Source organism: Panthera tigris, chromosome A2 (genome assembly GCF_018350195.1).
Source record: "Panthera tigris isolate Pti1 chromosome A2, P.tigris_Pti1_mat1.1, whole genome shotgun sequence".
Classification (NCBI taxonomy): Eukaryota; Metazoa; Chordata; class Mammalia; order Carnivora; family Felidae; genus Panthera; species Panthera tigris.
The window spans coordinates 7585740-7605557 of NC_056661.1; the positions used below are offsets into that span (position 1 = coordinate 7585740).

General features: G+C 52.9%; 2 protein-coding genes across 2 annotated transcripts in view; one reads left to right on the forward strand and one right to left on the reverse strand.

Moving 5' to 3' along the window:
- Positions 1-5621, reverse strand: part of COL5A3 (collagen type V alpha 3 chain) — a 35427-nt gene extending 29806 nt beyond the window's left edge. The window contains exons 1-6 of the mRNA XM_042973974.1: positions 5534-5621; positions 4625-4696; positions 1521-1679; positions 1238-1427; positions 1006-1162; positions 309-413 (exon numbers count right to left, since the gene is read on the reverse strand). Of these exons, the coding sequence (XP_042829908.1) occupies positions 309-413; positions 1006-1162; positions 1238-1427; positions 1521-1679; positions 4625-4696; positions 5534-5621 (771 nt within the window). The remainder of the gene's footprint in view (positions 1-308; positions 414-1005; positions 1163-1237; positions 1428-1520; positions 1680-4624; positions 4697-5533) is intronic.
- Positions 5622-7490: 1869 nt separating this feature from the next.
- Positions 7491-12997, forward strand: RDH8 (retinol dehydrogenase 8). Its single transcript, XM_015536314.2, has 6 exons — positions 7491-7597; positions 10070-10231; positions 10862-11041; positions 12010-12103; positions 12393-12576; positions 12696-12997. Exons 1-6 carry the CDS (start codon positions 7495-7497, stop codon positions 12909-12911), a joined length of 939 nt encoding a protein of 312 aa, XP_015391800.2. The 5' UTR covers positions 7491-7494; the 3' UTR covers positions 12912-12997.
- Positions 12998-19818: the final 6821 nt, after the last annotated feature.

The following is a 19818-nucleotide window of genomic DNA, read 5'->3' on the forward strand; positions in this document are numbered from 1 at the left end:
ACCTCCATCAGGTCCAGAGCCCCTCAGCGGAGCCCCCATGGCTCAGTCATCTGGGACCATGCTGGCACATGGCTCATTGGTCCCATGTTTTGAACCCAGGGCTCACTCAGTCCTGTGACCTAGGGTCAAGCTTACAATCTGGATCCAAGAATCACTCAGTTATGTGACTTAGATCAAGGTCACTCATGCCTAGGATCTTCTTGAGGGCAGGAGTCACTCAGTCCCAGGTAGGGGTCAGAATTCACTCATTCCTGAGATCTGGATCCAGGGATGATTCAGCCTGACCTCAGGACAAACGCCTCACTTACCCCTGTGGCTACAGGGTCGAGGTTGTCACAGCCAGGAAGGTACCGCTCACAGGCCTGGAAGGCAGCCTGAGGATCCGGACTTATCAGCAACTCCTGAATATCTCCCTGGGGAGAGGATGGGGGCCAGGGAAAGAAAGCCACAGGCTGACTCTGACACCCTATTCCAAGCACCAAGGCTTGGTATTTCTCTACCCAGGGCCCCATAAGTATAAAGAGGGGGTGGCCCCACCACAGCCCCCACAATCCCTCTGAGAGGGAGGAAGATTCTGTCATGGTCACACCAAATCACAGCCATAAATCATACCCTACAACACCTGTCCCATCAGAGGCACATTTGTTCCTTTGCCCCCAGGCACCTGACACCTAATATGTGCCAGGTGCCCTTTAAGGTGTTGGGGATAAGGAGGGGAACAAGATGAATGTGGTCCCTGGCCCCCTGGAGGGGACACACATCACAACCACACACAGTCACACACCATCGTAGCAACCAGTAGAGTCCCACGTCTCCACCGTATTCTACCATGAGTCAAGCATGCGCCACCGCGTACTATTGTTTTGTGGCCCTACGATCTCACGCACCGCAAGATGCACAACGATGCATTCCGCTCCCTCTCCTCAGCTTCCTGGACCTGGGGTGAAGCTGGACAAAACGCCTTCCCGTCCCCTGCCTCAGTTTCCCCGACCACTGAATCCCTACCTCAAAAGTCTCCTCCCCGAGGTCCTGGGTGCCCAACACAGTGAGTCCAGCCGTGCTAATGAATCGAGGCCCCTGGCCCAACGTGGGGGGCTGAGGTTCACAGTCGGCCACCAGAGTCACCATCCTGCCATCCACACTGATTGCCACACGGTGCCACCTGCAAGAGGACAGTCTCAGTCGGGGGTGCTTCTCACCCCACTTCTCTCTGGACCCCAACCTTCCCTATACTCACCTGCCATCCATGAGGTTGACCTGCTGGGGGAGGGGGCTGAAGGAGTCACCTAGGAGACCCAGAGCTGGCCCCAGAGCCAGGCCCAGCTGCCGAGCACCACCCTCATCATAAATGGACAGAAGGACAGATTGGTTGGCTGGCTGGCCCCGCAGAGTGATCAGCACGGAAAAGTTCTCGGGAAAGTGCCCATCTGAAGGGGCAGAGGGAAAGGGGCAGCTTAGAGGGCCTGGCAGGGACCCATGCTCCCAGGATGACCCCGCCAACCCCTCCTGCACTGACTCACCTGGAAAAAGCTCCCACGTAGGGGTGCCAAGTGTGGTGGCCTTGCCAACCCTGAATGCCCGGTCACCCTCCGGGGCCCTCTGGGGGCAGAAGCCAGGCCCTTCAGAGACCCCAGCCTGGCCCCCTCGCACACCCAGGGCCTTCAGCACATCCACAGGGTCTGCTGTAGAGAGAAGCCGGGGTGCAAGGCAGTTAAAAAAATCTAGGACTCCATGTGAGCAGCTCAGGTTTGGGGGCTTCAGCCCCCCACGGTGTCTGTGGGTCAGAGAGAAGGAGCAGGCGCGGGACCTGACCCACCTCACCACCCCACAGCTGTTCCAGCCTCGTCAGCCTGTTGACTCCTGTTCCCCACCACCCCCCCGCTTGGTTTTTGGTAGGGGAAAAAAAAAAGCTGACCTACTTCTGGGATGAATCAAGGCTTCCTGGCCTGAGCCCCAGAGCCAGACTGTCCCCCTCTCTGCTCTCCCCCGCACCAACTCCCTGGGGCTGCTTCCCAGCCTGAAGCCCCCTGCCAGGGGAAACCCGCTTGGAGAGGGGGGGCTCCTAGTGTGTGTCTCCCCCACCTCCTCCCTCTGACCTCCTCCTTTGACTGCCACTTCCTCTGAATTCCTCCTCCCTGATCATCACCCATGATCTACTCTCTTTCGCCACTACCTCTCCTGACTTCTTCCTTCTGACCCCCTCCTTGATCACCATCACCCATGACCTCCTCTTTCTGCCTAACCCAGTCTCCTCCATCTGACCTGTGACCTCCCCATTTTATCACCTTCTCTGACCTCCTCCTGATGACTGCCTCTCTCTAATAACCTCCTGACCTCCTCCCTCTGACCCTATCCCTCCTGACCTCCTCCCTCTGACCCTATCCCTCTTATCCTAGCAAAGGAGGGAACTGGTGTGGCCCAACCAGATCCTAATCCAGGCCATCCTACCAGCCCCACCCCACACAGCAGGCCAGTGCTAAGTGGAACCACATGGCTTGGGCAGGGGAGGGCGGGGGCTTCCTCTGGGCCCAAAGCCCCTGCCTGCTCTCCCCTCCCCCCAGCAGACTGTCCCACTGACCCCCTGACCCAGCCTCTTGGCAGGAGCCAGATTCTGTCAAATCTGTCCATGACCTCACCCTGGGGGCGGTTCTACTGACCTCACCATTGGGAGTGAGGGTGGGGGGCCAGACTTGGGGGAGATAGGGGCTTGGATGAGGGACCCTCATCCCAGCTCCTCCTGGGTCAGACCCTTCATTCTCCAGATTTACAGACACTTATTCCAGCCTCCGCTCACTCTTGCCTCCAACCTCCTGTTCTGTCTTTCTCCTCTCCCCCTCCCTGCCCTCTCTCTGTCCCACTTTCTGTGTTGGTCTTTCCAGGTCTTTCTCTGCATCCAACTCTGAATCAGTCTGTCTCTCTCACTCTCTTGTTTCCTAGCTCTTTCTGCGTGTCTCCTGGTACTTCATTGGTTCTCCTTCCTCTCTGTCTCTCTGTCCCTCTGTCCCTCCTCTCTCTCCCTCTCCCTCTCCCTCTCTATAGATAGATAGATAGATAGATAGATAGATATACATATACATATATATACATATATACACATATCTGGCGGGGGTTACTCTCCTCATCCCCCTCTCTCTCCATACACACACACACACACACACACACACACACACACGCACACACACACCCCTGTTCTGCTGCTGCCACCACCAGCCCCGTCTCTAATTGCCTGTTCTCTGGCTAGGCTGTCATTAAGAGGTATTTGGGTTACAGTCCCCTGAGACTAAGATCTGGGCTCCCAGGCTCTGTCAACCACAAGGGTCACTCCCCCATGGAATGATCATCCCAGCTGCCCCCTCTCCAGGCTGGAGCCCCAGGGAGGGCTGAGAGTCACGACCCCGTACGGTACGGCTCTCCCAGGCTTTCCCCTCACCCAGACCCCTGTCTCGATGCAGCAGGAATGGGTGTCCCCTCAACCAGCTGCTCAGTCACATTTAAAAAGTCCTTCTCAGCACCTAACCCAAATGTCTCTTGCTTCAATCTTGCATATCTTCTGTAGTGACCTTTCAGAAACTGACTGCCCTTTCTTTTCATGGCTGGCTTTGTGACAAGGGGACACACAAGAGGCATTGAGTCCTGCCTGCAGGGTCAGAGGGTGGGGGTCTGTCAGGGACCCAGCCTGACCTTCCCCCACTCTCTCTACTGTCCTGGTCAGGGCCCCAGGAAGATGTTGGATGGGGTCTAGGATATGAAGGGAGGCAGGCAGGGACTAACTAGGCTGGGGCATGGTTGGGATCTCCTCAGATGTTCAGGAGAGCACAGGTGTGGGTGTGGGTGCTACTGTGTACATGAGACTGTGTAAGCAAGTGCATGACTCTGTATGGACCAGGGAATGGCTGAGCACGTTGTCAGCATAGGCCAAGGATTTGGCCTACAATGGAGAGCGAGGTGCAGCTATTTGATGTGTGGGTGGGTATCTCCTGGCAGTGAGTCCACAGTCCAGCTGGTCATGCAGGTGAGTCTGTGATTACAAGAGGCGACACTTGAGATGGGGAACTGTGGTCACATGGGAGAGTACAGACAAGTCGGCGAGCAGGTGACTGGTTGCCAATGCTGACTGTGTTGTGTGGATACCAGTGCACACGTGTGCAAGAGTTGGAACGTGTAGGAGGGTGACAAAGGCTGTGACCCTGTGGCGGGTGGCTGCTGGGGTTGCCTGGGGCGTGGGCCCCGGTGTTTCACTTTGGGGTGTCCCAGAGGGCTTATATTTTGAATGGATGCCTATGATGGCACGAATGTATGGATGTGTCAGCATGGGAATGGGACATAGGCCAATTTAGGATAATCCACGTGAACAGGCACCTCCCTGAACTCCAGAGAAAGTGAGAAAGTGCAGGATGGGCGTGTGTGTGTGTGTGTGTGTGTGTGTGTGTGTGTTGGGGGACTGAGCTCACCCTAGGGAGCGATTTCCAGGAGGCTCTAGCCCAGCCTCTCTCAGACCAGGGACGCCACTTGAGGGACCACAACCTTCCCAAACCCCTGGGCGCCCCCAACCGCGAACCCTATGGGGCGGAGCTCGGCGCTCAGCCAAAAGCGCGCAGCTGGGCGTGCGTCAGCGCTGACTCACCCGTCCGCCGGCCCCCGGGACCCTTGGGGCCCCTGAGAAATTCCTCGGGAAAAACACCCGCAGCTCGCTCGGCTGGGGGGAGCAACTTCCACTTCCGCCCCCGCCCGCGCTCCGCCCCGCCCCGCCCCGCGCCCCGCCCCGCCTCGCCCCTCACCGCGGCCCTCCCGAGGCCCTGTCCATGGTGCTGATCGCGGCTCTGGGGAGCGCGGGGTGGGGGGAGGGGGGAGAAGTGGGGACAGAGGAGGTGGGCGCGCGCCAATTGGAGGCAGAGGAGGGAGAGGAAGAATAGGATGGAGCCATTAGGGGAGATGGAAAGGAAACTCTGAGTCCCCGATTAGCCCCCTCCCTTACTCGTCCCCACTCACCTTCACCCCCAGAATCACCCACTCACGTCCTCATGGGCGATTGTTTACGCCCCAGAATCACAACAGACCCTCATCGGGTCACCCAAAGACAAACAATCATACGCGTAACGCTCACACGATTATTCTCTTAGGTCAGCCCCACACAGACACACCCACAACTCACAATCACCATACCCTTGGCCAGGAATCACCCATCACCCACATTCATACAATAGTCGTCAACTCCCACACCCACTTTCCCACACACGATTTCACTTCAAATGGCCTCACACACACATTGCCGCACACACAACTCTACGTCGCATTCATTCCAACGCATCCACCAGTAAAACACGGCCACACGTTTCCCCCCTCCCGCCAGCTGTCACACCCACAAATCGCCCAGAGTCTGACACGCGAGCCCGAACACAACACCCTATCCACGCGCAATGCGCACGCCCCCCCCTTGCACGCCCCCCCCCCCATTCCTGACTCCACCCCATCTTTAGGACCTCGTTAGATCCTGCACCGGGGTCCTTTTCCTATCTCCTCCCTCCGGACTCACCGGCCTGCGTCCGGAGCAGAAGCTGCAGCGAGGCCAGGAGCAGGCAGAGGCCGGCCCGCGGCTGGCTCAGGCCTCGGCGACTCCCCATCCCGGCGGGCCCCACACGCAAGGCGGGGACCGGCCGGGGCGTCTACGGGGCGCGGCGTCTCCTCGGGCTCCGTGCGCTCACTTGCCGCGGCCGGCTCCACTCGGGATCGGCAGGAGACTGCGGGAGACCCCGCCCTGGCCTCGCCCTGCGCTCCAGAGCCCGGCCGGGCGGGGCTCGCTGGAAGGAGGGGGGGGGGGTGGCTGACAGCTGGTGGGGGAGTTGGGAAAGTTTGTGCTGAGTGCTGATTGGCCGGCCAAGGCCGGAGCCCTGGGCAAGGAGCTGGGTCCTCTATGCCCCACCCCACAGTGGAGGAAAAGGGTCACTCCCACCCAGCCTTAGAATTCGGGGTCCCAGACTTACCCCAAACTCTTTCCTCCTAACAGGCTCCCTCAAGGGAAGTCTTAGCCTCATTCAAACCTTCAGCCTCCATCCAAGCCCTGGAATTAATGGATATAGCTTTGTACCAAATCTATTCTGTCTCACCCAGGCCCCCAAATGGGGTTCCAGACTGATGCCCAATTCTCACTCATTTCCTTTACCCCAGTGCTTAGTCACACTATGAAAGGTCCCAGCTTCATCCCAAGGCCTTCCCTTCAGGTGTCTAAATAGAGAATCCTGATCCCACCTCCAACCTCACCCCAGATTACAAAGTGGGGTTCCCAGCTTTACCCCAAACTCTCATTTCCCCACCTAAATTCCAGAATTGGATGTCCTGGCCTCACCCCCAAACCCTCGACATGCATTCCAAAAACATAGCTCTCTACTTCCCCCCAAACTCTTAACCTTCAAACAAAGGGTCCCATCTCCCATCTCTAGCCTTCCTCTCCCCTCTCCCTGACTCAGGTCCCCAAATGGATGCCCTAGCCCCAATTCCAAATCTTCACATATGCCCCTATTAAATGGGGGAGTCTTGCCCTATCTGAAAACAGGGCACTGCCGCAGGGGGAGGTGGCGGGGAGGTGGATCCCTGCCACGTCTGGGGGTGAGGCAGAGCTGTCTCTCATCCTACTGGGACCCCCCACTGTGAAGTCCCCTCCCCCCCCCAGGGGGTCACATGGAGCTGTCTGTGCAATTGAACAAGCACAGACTTGCAGGATCTCAGGGTGCTTCTGCAAGGAGGAACCCAAGGGGCGTATCCTGGGCCCTAAACTGCCCCACCATGGAGAAGAGGGAGAAGCCGGCAGTGTCTCCCTCCCAGGCTCTGGCTCCACGGACAAAGAGTCTCTGTGTCCCAGGAGAGGAGGGGTGGGGCCCCATCTGGCCTGAGGGTGAAATGGGGGCTGTGGGGTGGGGAGAGAGAGGGAATCTCCCCAAGCTGCTCCTCCTACCTCCTCAGGGACCTTGAGGCTAAGACTTCTCCTGCTAAAAGATTCTCATAAAGATACTGCCCTGCCCTGCCCTGCCCTGCCCTGCCTTGCTGGGAAGTTCTTCCTAGTCTAACCCCATCTTCGGACATATCTATGCCCATTCCCCTTTTTGAAAGGACCCTTCTGGGACCACACTCGCTGTCATTTTCTCTCATTCTCTCCCTCCAATCAGAGATTCTTTGCCCAGAATAGAGACAGGAAGGGAATACCCCTGCTAGTTCCCCCAGCCCTAAATAATTTGAAATCATAATAAAAAGACCCTAGTTATGAGTGTAGCAGTGAGGAGAAGAAATTTTTCACAGATAAAGGAAAGAGGCTATTTTGAGGTTAAAGGTTTCCTCCCAGCTGCCTGTCCAGGGTCCGTTCAGAATTGGCATCATCTGGGACCCCTTCGCCTTGCGGGGAATCCGTTGGAGGGTGTCTAGGAGGGGGCAGAGGAGCCAAGGGATGGGTGGCAGGAGTCAGGTGCTGGCCAGCAGAGGTCACCCATCCAGGGAGGGATCAACATGGCCGACGCACCCCAGACTGTACTGATCTCAGGCTGCTCGTCGGGAATTGGCCTGGAGCTCGCAGTACAGCTGGCTCATGACCACAGGCAGCGCTACCAAGGTTAGAGGCCCAGGGTGGGGCCGGGAAGGGCAGGGGTGGGCACGGCTTCTGAGGACCTTCAGCCGTCCTGGCACTATTTCCACTAGCCCATCCCTTCAGCTGTATTTGTGGGCTTGAGGAGGACCCAGGACACATGGAGGCCCCCTTCCCACCTCTGCTCAGGAATCACCCCTTCATCCAACCAATATTTCTTGTGCACCTACTGGGCGCCAGGCACTATTCAAGGTGCTGGAAACACAGCTCTGAACAAAATAGACAAAAATCTCTGCCCCGAGCAGTGTTGTGAGGGAGGAGAGGGACAACAGACAATAAACAGATTTTAAAATTGTATAATATGTCTAGTGCCAATAAGTGCTAAGAAGCAAAATAAAACAAGGGTAGAGTGTGGTAGGAAGTGGGAGGTTGGTGATACTTTTTAAAGGGCTGGTGGGGAGGGCTTCCCGGAGGCTCCACTTCTCATTCCCTAGGACTCCCCTCCCCCACCCCTCCCCTGATTACCGCTCCAAAATAAGCCTCTTAAGTGGCCCTGACCTTGGGGGCTTAAGGGGGTGGGGGTGGGGGGCTCTAAATCTAGGGACCTGGCCTCCTGCAACTCTGGAGTAAAGTGCCCCAGTCTGCACCCCACCCCCCCCACCCCCCGGGAACCTCTGACCCAGAGCACGCTGGAGCTGAAGTGGGCACAGGGCCACTACGTAAGAGGAGGTTGCAGGGGGCAAGGGCATTGCCCCAGTTGGCGGGGCTGATTCTCCCAGCCCTCTGCCCTCTGTCTTAGACACACACACAGCTTTGGGTGTGACAGTCTGAGGGTCAGGGTGCAAGGAAGCCATAGCACTGCATGTGTCTCCGTGCACACGCAGTGAGTGTGTAAAACTGCCGAAGGATGTTTATTCAATCACTTCCCGGCCTTTTGGCGAAGATCAGGTGTGAAGGATGTTTACCGAGTGCTTCCAGTGTGCCAGGTTCTGATCAAAGTGTCTCGCATCACGTGTATCAGTTAATCCCCGTATCACCCCTATGAGGTGGCCATTACCATTAGCTCCATCTTAGAAGTGAGGAAACTGAGGCACATTGGGCCAAAGATCCTTGCCCAAGGTCGCCCAGCTGGAAAGTGGCAGAGCCCGGATTTGAACCCAGGCAACCCAGTCCCTGTGGCCACACTTGTCACTGTATGTAGATGCATGTGGTCCCATTCATCTGTGCAACACCCACGAATCACACGGGCCCACGGATCACGTGAAAGTGCCCACCAGGGCTGTGCATGTGTGACTGTGGGTACATGCACGAGGGGTACAAACAGGTACGCAGGTATTTGAGCTCAGCACGCCAACAAACCCAGGTTGTTGTAGGGGCGGGACAGACAAGGAACTTCACTTTGCTGAGCCTCAGTGTGTCAGCCACTTCACCTACTTGTCCTGGCTTCTATTGCTAAGTAGCAAATCATCCCAAAACTTATGGTGTAATAGAACAACTGTAATCATCTGTCTCTCATGTTTTACAAGGCCATAAATTTGGAAGGGCTCGGCCAGGCAGTTCTGGCTCAGGGTCAAAGGCTACAACTGGAACAGTGCGGGGTAGTCATGGGCCTGGGCAGGCATGAACCTCAGGGCTTCTCCATGTGGTCCCTCTATCTGGCTAGCTTGGGCTTCCTCCCAGCAAGGTAGCCTCGGGATAGCTGGGCCGCTACAAGGTGGCTGAAGATTTTGAGAGTGAACGTTACAGCAAACAAGGCAGAAACTGCAGCATCTTTTCTGGCTGAATCCCAGAAGCCATCCAATGTTACCTTCACCCTATTCTATGGACTCCCAGCTAGTCACAAGATTCAAGGAGAGGGACATGAGATTTCATGACTTGAGGGGGAGCAGCAAAGTTCTCAAAGAGCGTATGCGATGAAAGATATTGTGGCCATCTTTGGAAAGTCAGTGGCCTAATCATAGGGAGGATTAGAGTCCTAATCATTGGAAGGATTAGAGGTTTATAAAAGTGTTTAGCACAGCGTTTGGCACATGGCAGGTATTTAATAAGCTGAAATTTCTGTGGATGATGGAAACATGGCTATTTGCATGTACACACACACACACACACACACACACACACACTGACCCTAAGTATGTATTTCTTTCCTCAAGGCAATATGTTCTATGTTTATTTTATTGGCTTCCTTCCTGGGCTATACATTCTGTGAAGCCAGGGACTTTGCCTATCTCATTTCGTGCAATAGTCTCAGCACCTAGAATAGGGCATAGTGGATACTAAGTAGGTGCTCAGTAAAGGATGGATGTATGAATGGATGAAAGTACAGGTAAGTGAATGTACACAAATATGCATTTGTGGCCGTGTAGTGAATGTAAGTATGTAAACCTGTGGGTCCCCATCCCTCTGTGACTGTTCATGCAAGATGATGGAAATACATGCAAATGAATGCAGAGGGAAAAGGAGCCCAGTGCCTGACCCAACACCGGTCTCTGTTCCCAGTGGTGGCCACCATGAGGGACCTGGGAAAGAAGGGGGCACTGGAAGCAGCTGCTGGAGAGGCTCTGGGGCAGACCCTCACCGTGGCCCAGCTGGACGTGTGCAGTGACGAGTCAGTGGCCCAGTGTCTCAGCTGCATCCAGGGAGGGGAAGTGGACGTGCTGGGTGAGACCGAACAGCCCCCGGGGGTCACTCCCCTCCCTGCCCTAACCACAGGTCCTCGTCCCAGCGAATCCTCTCCACTGTCTGAGCACCAGCTTTCCTGCTTCACCAGAAACCTGTAGCCCTGGACAGAAGGGGTAGACAAGCCGGCTAAAAGCCCAGGGTACCTGTTTATTAAGGATACAAGAATAAACTTGAGTCCTGGGTGTAGGATGGATTTTATTGAATAGAACTTCCCACATTTGGAGAAAACCATATGCAGTTGGAAAAATTACTCTGATGAGTCATTCTGGGGAAAGAGCTTCTGTTGAAGAAGCGACACAAGTTCCCTCGGAGGCTTTTGAAGGAGGGCAGGTGTGGCTGTTCTGATGCAATGTGGGGTCAGAGCTGAACGGCTCATGTATTAAGGGGAGGCTGTTCCCAGCAGCCCTTCCCCCCCACCCGGGGTTCAGGGTCCCTATAACAAATGTTAAACTATATGTAAAAATCACCAGGGCTCCACACTCTTCCACTCGAGATACTCTGGCCTGGCCCTGAATTTGGAGCAGGGGATGGGATGATCCAGGGAGTGTCCCTACAGGAGTGGCACTAGAAAGGTTTGGGGGACCTCAATGTAACCTCACCCCCCCTTAGTGAATAATGCTGGAGTGGGCCTGGTGGGGCCCTTGGAGGGGCTCAGCCTAGCTGCCATGCAGAACGTCTTCGACACCAACTTTTTCGGGGCTGTGCGTCTCGTCAGAGCTGTGCTTCCTGGCATGAAGAAAAGGAGAAAGGGCCACATTGTGGTGGTCAGCAGTGTGATGGGGCTGCAGGGTAAGCCCTGGGGACCCATCCCTGCGAATCCCCCCAGTGTCTGACCCTCCCCAGGCCGGAAGGATGGCAAATAGGTTTTAGCTCATACTCCAAATGAGCCTGTGTGGGGAAGGATTCCAAAGCTCTGAAGGAAGAATTTCTGGAAGAGTCTATGTCCACCATACTGTAAGAGGAGGCAGTGGTCTTACAAATACGGCCAATGGCCATCCACATCCAGTATCAGACCTACTTCCCGACACCTCTACAAGTCTCTCCCATCTCCCGAAACCCAAAAGAACCGTCAGAACTCCTCTGTGACGTTTTCTTGCCAAACACCTCCAACCAAGCCCTGGCGACGTCTAGCTCTGGGGCTCTGAGGTTCTGCAGAAACGGAGAGCAGTGATTGCTCAGTGATGTCTGCTATTGGCCTGCTATGGAGACCACCTGTTTGCCATCCAGGCTCCTGGGTCTTTCCTCCTTGAGTCCCTCTAGACTCCCTTCCTCCCCAAGGAAACGCCCTGGGATCCGCCCCCCTCCTCAGCAGGCCCCTTAAAGAATCCCCCTTACTTGTTAAGAATCTGATTCTACTACTCAGCCCCATCTCTTTGGTCCCTCTTCCAGCTGTACCTCCTAACCTCAGGGGCTACATTCCCTCTTAATAAAAACAGAGAAGAGCCCCAGTGAATCGGACTTGACTTCAGGGGCCCTGGAAATCCTATGCTCAAGTGGCCCAGAGGTTTAGAGGATGGAGGGAAGAAGGGTTTTCCAGGGCTAAGGACAGGTGGAGCACAGGGCAACCCAGGACAATTTAATCCTGAGCCCATATGCTCCCATCACACATACATACACTCACCATGTTGGCCCTCAATAGCCCCTCATTCTGATCTTCAAACCCTCTTTGCTCTGTCTCCTGAAGACCCCATGTCCCTCCGGACCCACAAGCCCATCACCCAGACCCCAAAGGGCTCAACCTCCTCCAATCCTCTCAGGTGTCGTGTTCAATGAAGTCTACGCAGCCTCCAAGTTCGCCCTGGAGGGATTCTTTGAGAGCCTGGCTGTCCAGCTGCTGCAGTTCAACATCTTGTGAGGCGGGCGTTTGGGTAGTGAAGGGGGAACGGGAGACAGTGATGGGGAAAGACAAGGGAAACGGAGGCAGCAAGGAGGAGTGGGGTGGGAAGGCAGTGATGGTGGGGAAACGGAATCAGGAATGAGGAAAATGGAGGTATGGGAAGAGGATGGGCAGTACCAGGGGAAGGGCAGTGGATGGGCTGGGGAACCAGGAAGGATGGGGAGAGTGAGGAGGAGAGGGACGTTAATGGGGCCGCGAGGGGGTCGGGGTACCAGACCCCGGTGCCCCTCCCTATATCCCCAGCATCACCCTGGTGGAACCTGGTCCAGTGGTCACTGACTTTGAGGGGAAGCTCCTGGAGCAGGTTTCCACGGCCGAGTTCCCAGACACTGACCCTGACACCTTGCACTACTTCCGAGATTTCTACCTCCCAGCCTCCAGGGAGCTCTTTCGCTCTGTAGGGCAGAGCCCACAGGATGTGGCCCAGGTGAGTGGGGGGAGGGGGAGCGCAGAGCCCCAAGGACGTGGCTCCGGGGGGATGGGAGGGTGCCTCACCCTGCAAACCCCGCCTCCCTGAATCCAAGAACTCAGGGCTCCACCCCATAGGTCATCGTCAAGGTCATCAGTTCACCCAGACCCCCCCTGCGCCGACAGACCAACGCCCGCTACACCCCGCTGGCTGCACTCAAGGCTGTGGACCCCTCCGGCAGCCTTTACGTGCGCACCTCCCACCGCCTGCTCTTCCGCTGGACGCGCTTCCTCAACCTTGGCCTCCGATGTCTGGCCTGTGGCTGCCTCCGCATCCGAATATGGCCCCGGTGAGCAGAGCTTCACCCGCCTCCCCCCCAACCATGGTCAGGGCTGGGGCAGAAAGAGGGAGCCTTGGACCCTGGGCTGAGGAGCCCAGAGTAGGGAGGCTGGAGCTGTGTCTGGGAAGGTAAGGTAGGCTTCCTGGAGGAGGGGACATTGTTGCTGGACCTTGAAAGATGAAATAGACTGCCTCATTCAACCTCTGGACTTTATTATCTTGGGCCTGGAAATACAAGGATGATCTAAAACGCCTTCTACATAGAACCGAGTCGACTAAGGGGTCTTCAAGACTTTTCCGGTCACACAGCCCATCAGCAAAATGTTTCATGCACTCACCAGCGGCACATGTATATTTTTTTCATCAGATATATATTTGTTACCACTAGCAATCCCTATATTAAATATTTAATAAAGCTCAACTCCCTATGTCTAAATAAAAAATTTAAAAAGCAATAAGGTTCACTTCACACACATTAGAACGACTGCTATAAATAAACCGCGCAAACAAACAAAACTCGAGAAGATAACAAGTGTTGGTGACAATGTGAGGAAATTGGAACCCTTGTGCACTGTCGGTGAGAATGTAAAATGGTACGGTCACTATGGAAAATAGCACGATAGTTCCTCAAAAAACGAGACAGAATTATCACGTGACAGCAGTTCCACTTCTGGGTGTGACCCCAAAGAATTGAAAGCAGGGTCTCAAGGAGATATTGGCACACCCACATTCATGGCAGCATGATTCACAACAGCCAAATGTGGAAGCAACCTCATCAACGGGTCCATCAACAGAAGACTGGATAAACACAATGAGGTACATCCATTCCATACGATGGAATATTATTCAGCCTTAAAAAGGAAGTCAGTTCCAACACCTGCTACAACACGAATAAACCTCGAGAGCATTATACTCCGTGAAATAAGCTAGACACGAAAGGACAGATACTGTAGGATTCCACTTGGATGAGGTCCCTAGAGGAGTCCCATTCACAGAGATAGGAAGTAGATGGTGGGCTCCAGGAGGGGGTGGGGAGTCAGTGTTTTGGGGGGACAGAGTCTCCGTTTGCAAGACATAATGAGTTCTGGAGATGAGTGGTAGGGAGGGCTGCACAACCACGAGAATGTACTTAATGCCACAGAACTGAACACTTAAAAACGGTGAAGATGGTAAATTTCGTGTTATGTACATTTTATCACAATTAAAATTTTTATTTTTCATTATTTTTTATGTTTATTTATTTTTGACAGAGAGAGAGAGCGTGAGTGGGTGAGGGGCAGAGAGACAAGGAGACAGAAGATCTGAAGCGGGGTCTGGGCTGACAGAGGAGAGCCCCACGCGGGGTCAAACTCATGAGCCATGAGAGATCATGATCCGAGCTGATGTCAGATACTTAACCGACTGAGTCACCCAGGCACACCCACAGTTAAAAATTTTTAAAAAGCAGGAGCCTGGGTGGCTCAGTTGGTTAAGCATCCGACCCATGATTTTGGCTCAGGTCATGATCTTTTTTTTTTTTTAATTTTTTTTAACGTTTTATTTATTTTTGAGACAAAGAGAGACAGAGCATGAATGGGGGAGGGTCGGAGAGAGAGGGAGACACAGAATCTGAAACAGGCTCCAGGCTCTGAGCTGTCAGCACAGAGCCCGACGCGGGACTTGAACTCACGGACCGTGAGATCATGACCTGAGCTGAACTCGGACACTTAACCGACTGAGCCACCCAGGCGCCCCTCAGGTCACGATCCTGTAGTTTATGTGGTCCCACATCGGGCTTCACGCTCACAGTGTGGAACATGCTTGGGACTCTCTCTCTCTCTCTCTCTCTCTCTCTCTCCCTCTCTCTCTGCCCCTCCCCTGCTCTCTCTCTTAAAATAAATAAATAAACCTTAAACATTTTTTTAAGCAATAAGGGTCCTACTGGAGCCCCCAAGAGAGTATTACCAAGTTTCTTGGTCCTCATGTGGAGAATTCGGAAGCAAATGGACTGACTCCGTGTCCAGTGCTGACTCTGTTTCTTGCTTACTGGGTGACCCTGGGCAGGTGACGTGCTGGTGGCATCTCCCCGAGAGCAGAGCTAACGGTAACAGCACCGAAATGACAGGAAGAGTCCCGCGCTGGAGGTGGAGTTTTTGTGATGCTTCACGTCTGGCTACCACCTTGGAGGGCCAGGCCCCGGGCGAAGGGGTTTTCATCAATGTTTGCTCCTGCAGCCTCAGTAGACAGAGGCACTCAGAAGCTGCCCAGTTCATAAATGAGGAAACCGAGGTTGTCCAGAGCAGAGGGAGGGGCAGGAATCAAGCCTGGGTCTCTCCAACTCAGTCTATGCTGACCTCCAGGGGCCTCTAGTAACATCTTCTAGGAAAAGGGAAACTGAGTCCAGGGCCCTCCAAGCATGTCTTTGAGTCAGAGATAATGGAGCAGCTTACTATTTTTTTTCTCAAATGGGCCCCTCCTTTCCCCTCCCCGACATTGGATTTCTCAAGCGTGTTGGAAATACCTACAAAAGAATGTATGAAATTAGATCATGACGCCCGTTGCACAGCCTTGTGACTTGACCCAAACCACTGAATTTCACGCTTTAAAATGGCGGATTTCACCAATTTAAAATTTAAACACATTTTTAAAAAGAATATAAGGGGCACACGTGTGTAAAAAGGTCTTTGGGCTGCCTCAAGAGGTTCACCCAAGGTTTACATCAGCCGGTTTCCTCCACATCTAGTTTTTGGTTGTGTGGGGCTCTGCCGATAGGAGGCATCAGCGGGGGATGAGAGGCTGGGAGGAAAAAGGCCAGAGTATTTGTCTCCCCCCCCACCAGAGCTCCCTCCATGGGGGCCACTGCCTTATGGCAGATGGTCCCAGCTGAGGCCCCAGCTCCAGTGTCTAAGAGCCACTCCCCGCTTTGTCCCTTTCAGCTAAAGATGGTGATAGGACCCCCCAGAGGCCAGCAGAATGGCACTGCACTCCATAGGGCTACCTGCCTTCTGTCTCTACTTTTGCAATTGTCCCTGTCTCCATGGAGCCCCAAATTACCCGCTTTGAGGGTACTATCTCTTTCCATCCAGGATTCCGACTGACATCATGCATGTGTGCAAAAGAGCAGGGGAGCAAAACACATATACACGAGCCCACCATCAGACTCCACCATTAGAACATTATTGATATTTGCTGCCTGCCTTACCCCAAGAGTCTCCACTGTCCTGAATTCTATGTCCAATATTCTCTTGTTTAAAAAAAAAAACCCAAAAACTCCCTTAAATAATTGTATTTATTTATTTATTTATTTATTTATTTTTAAACTTTTTTTTAACGTTTATTTATTTTTGAGACAGAGCATGAACGGGGGAGGGTCAGAGAGAGGGAGACACAGAATCTGAAATAGGCTCCAGGCTCTGAGCCGTCAGCACAGAGCCCGACGCGGGGCTCGAACTCACAGACCGCGAGATCATGACCTGAGCCGAAGTCGGCCGCTTAACAGACTGAGCCACCCAGGCGCCCCAAATAAATTATTTTAAAAGACAAATTTATCTTCTTGCCAACAAGGAAAAGTCATCAAAGTCACCGTGCGTGAAGCCAAACTCGGTAGTTATTTACAGGTGGGGCATACAGTATTCCAAACCCCAGACTCATAGACCCCTGGTGTGAGAACATACCAGACCTTCTTCTCAGATTCCCCAGCGGCTACGGAAGTGAGCATGTGACCCCGATTCCACTCAACAGATGCACAGGATTTAGAGTTGAGAACCCACCCACCCCCCCCCCCCAAAGGAGGAGGGATCAGGAAAGGGAGGTGGCAGGAGAGACAGGGGCATTGACGGAAGTGTCATGGAAAGCCAGAGTTTCAGATTGGATTCGGGAGGAGGATTTAAGCTCCCGCCCTGCACCCCCACTTTGTCCCCGTCCATCTTCGAAGGCTGGTGATTTCATTAGCCCCCAGCATCCAACCGGGTAAATTCCTTTGCAGCTTAAATCACCCTGAGCCAGTTTCTGTTGCATGTAAAGAAGAATCACCACCAATCCAGATGGCAACATAAAAGCGAAAGCGGCGTGTGTGTTTTGGGGCAGGGACTGTTACTACATTGTAGCTGGATGCTATTGCTTACAACAGAAATAGGCCGACGTTCAGAAGGTGTTGACGCACTAACCCTTGGTTCTCGATTTCTGCGCTCACACCTGCCCCTCTGTCCTCTCTCCCCATCTTAGCAGAGGGAAGTCTGTTCTGATTGCTCACGCCAAAACTCTCGGAGTCATCATACCTCACAGCTAATCAGATCTTGCTCACTTGACCTGTAAAATATATTCAAATATATCCAACCAACCGTTTTGCAACACCTTCTGGGCCCCCACCCTAGTCCAACCACCATCATTTCTCACCTGGAGCATTGCACCAGCCCCCTCCCCGCTTCCGCACTCGCTCCCCCTACAATCCATTCTCCACCCAACAGCCCAGAGGATCTTTAAATTATTTTTTTTAACGTTTATTCACTTATGAGAGAGAGAGACAGAGCATGAGCGGGGAAGGGGCAGAGAGAGGGAGACACAGAATCCGAAGCAGGCTCCAGGCTCCGAGCTGTCAGCACGGAGCCCGAGGCGGGGCTTGAACTCACGAACCGCGAGCTGAAGTCGGATGCTCAACCAACTGAGCCACCCAGGCGCCCCCCCCCCCCCAGAGGATGTTTAAAATCAGCTTTTGACTAGCTAAAATGCTCAGTGCTTTAAAAAATCAATATATATGTGCATATATATATTTAATTTTTTTTAAGTAGGCTCAATGCCCAACGTGGGGCTTGAACTCACAACCCTGAGACTGAGAGTCACATGCTCTACTGAGTCAGCCAGGCACACCTAAAAGAATACTTTAAAAAACAATTCTCCTAGGGGCGCCTGGGTGGCTCAGTCAGTTGGGCATCCAATTTCGGCACAGGTCATGATCTCACAGCTTATGGATTTGAGCCCTGCATCGGGCTCTCTGCTGTCAGCACAGAGCCTGCTTCAGATCCTCTCCCCCCCCCCACCTTTTCCCCTCCCCTGCTCATGTTCTCTCTCCCCCCCTCTCAAAAATAAATAAATATTTTATTTTTTTAATTTTTTTTAACGTTTATTTATTTTTGAGAAAGAGAGAGACAGAGCATGAACGGGGGAGGGTCAGAGAGAGAGGGAGACACAGAATCGGAAACAGGCTCCAGGCTCTGAGCCATCAGCCCAGAGCCTGACGCGGGGCTCGAACTCACAGACCGCGAGATCGTGACCTGAGCTGAAGTCGGACGCTCAACCGACTGAGCCACCCAGGCGCCCCATAAATATTTTAAAAAATTCTCCTGCCCTCCTCTTTCCCTCAACTGCCCAATTCCTGACACCCCCCACCTCGAGTTATCTATCCAGATCTTCTTTCTTTCTTTTTTTAATTTTTTAATGTTTATTTATTTTTGAGAGAGAGACAGACAGACAGAGCACGAATGGGGGAGGGTGGAGAGAGAGAAGGAGACACAGAATCCGAAGCAGGCTCCAGGTTCCCAGGTGTCAGCACAGAGCCAGACATGGGGCTCTGACTCATGGACTGTGAGATCATGACCTGAGCTGAAGTCGGACACCCAACCAACTGAGCCACCCAGGTGCCCCATTTAAAAAAAATTTTTTTTTAATGTTTATTTGTTTTCGAGAGAGAGACAGAACGCGATATCCAGATTTTCTTTCTGATTATACAAGAAAAAAACTGATAAGCAAACTGTGGTATATACACGCAAAGGAATGCTATTCCACCTTAAAAAGGAGGAAAATTCTGGCACCTGCTACACCATGGGTGAACCCTGAAGACATTAAGCGGAGGGATATAAGCCAGGCACAAAAGGATAAATACATTGTACGATTCCACTTATGCAAATCCATAGACAAAAAAGTAAAACAGAGGTTAACAGAGGCTGGGGGAGGGGGAATGGGAAGTCAGTGTTTCGTGGGGACAGAGTTTCAGTTTGAGAAAGCGGAACGTTCTAGAGATGGATGGTGGGGATGGTCGCACGGCGATGTGAATGTGCTTGATAGCATCCCACTGTACGTTAAAAATGGCTAAAATGATACGTTTTACGTTGTGCAGGTTTTACCGCATTAAAAAAAATAAATATACTGGAAAAACTGAATATATATATATATGATCTTTTTCACAAAAAGCAGCACACTATGAGATCTTTCCTTGAATACTACATCCTGGAAGTGTTTCCCGATCAGCCCGAGCAGACATTCTCATTCCTTTGCACAGCTGCAAAATATTGCATTGTGTAGATGGACAATAATTTATGCAACTGGTCCTGTACTGATGAATCTTTGGGCTCCCTCCAATCTTCTCCTATTATGTAAACGGCTACAACGGATGACCTTGTGTGCATACATCATTTCACACGTGTGCAAGCGTCTCTGTCTTGGGATTACTTGGCCAAAGAAACTATGCATTTGTCATTTCCACGAACATTATCAGATTTATCTCTACTGGGAAGGACTGATGTCCATATGTTAACATGGTCACTTCCTCATAGCCTCACCGCACTGTGCGTGATTAGTCTTCTAAATTTTGGCCAACCTGATGGGTAAAAATCAGTACTTCACGTTTCTCTCTTTTTTTTTAACCATACTGTTTTATTTTTTTTATTCTTTTTTTTTTTTTAAATTTTTAACGTTTATTTATTTTTGAGACAGAGAGAGACAGAGCATGAACGGGGGAGGGTCAGAGAGAGGGAGACACAGAATCTGAAACAGGCTCCAGGCTCTGAGCGGTCAGCACAGAGCCCGATACGAGGCTCGAACTCACAAACCGCGAGATCATGACCTAAGCATGACCTGAGCCGGAGTCAGACGCTCAACCGACTGAGCCACCCAGGTGCCCCTTGCTCAAGTTTTTCTATTGGACTGCTTATCTATATTTTTTTGAGG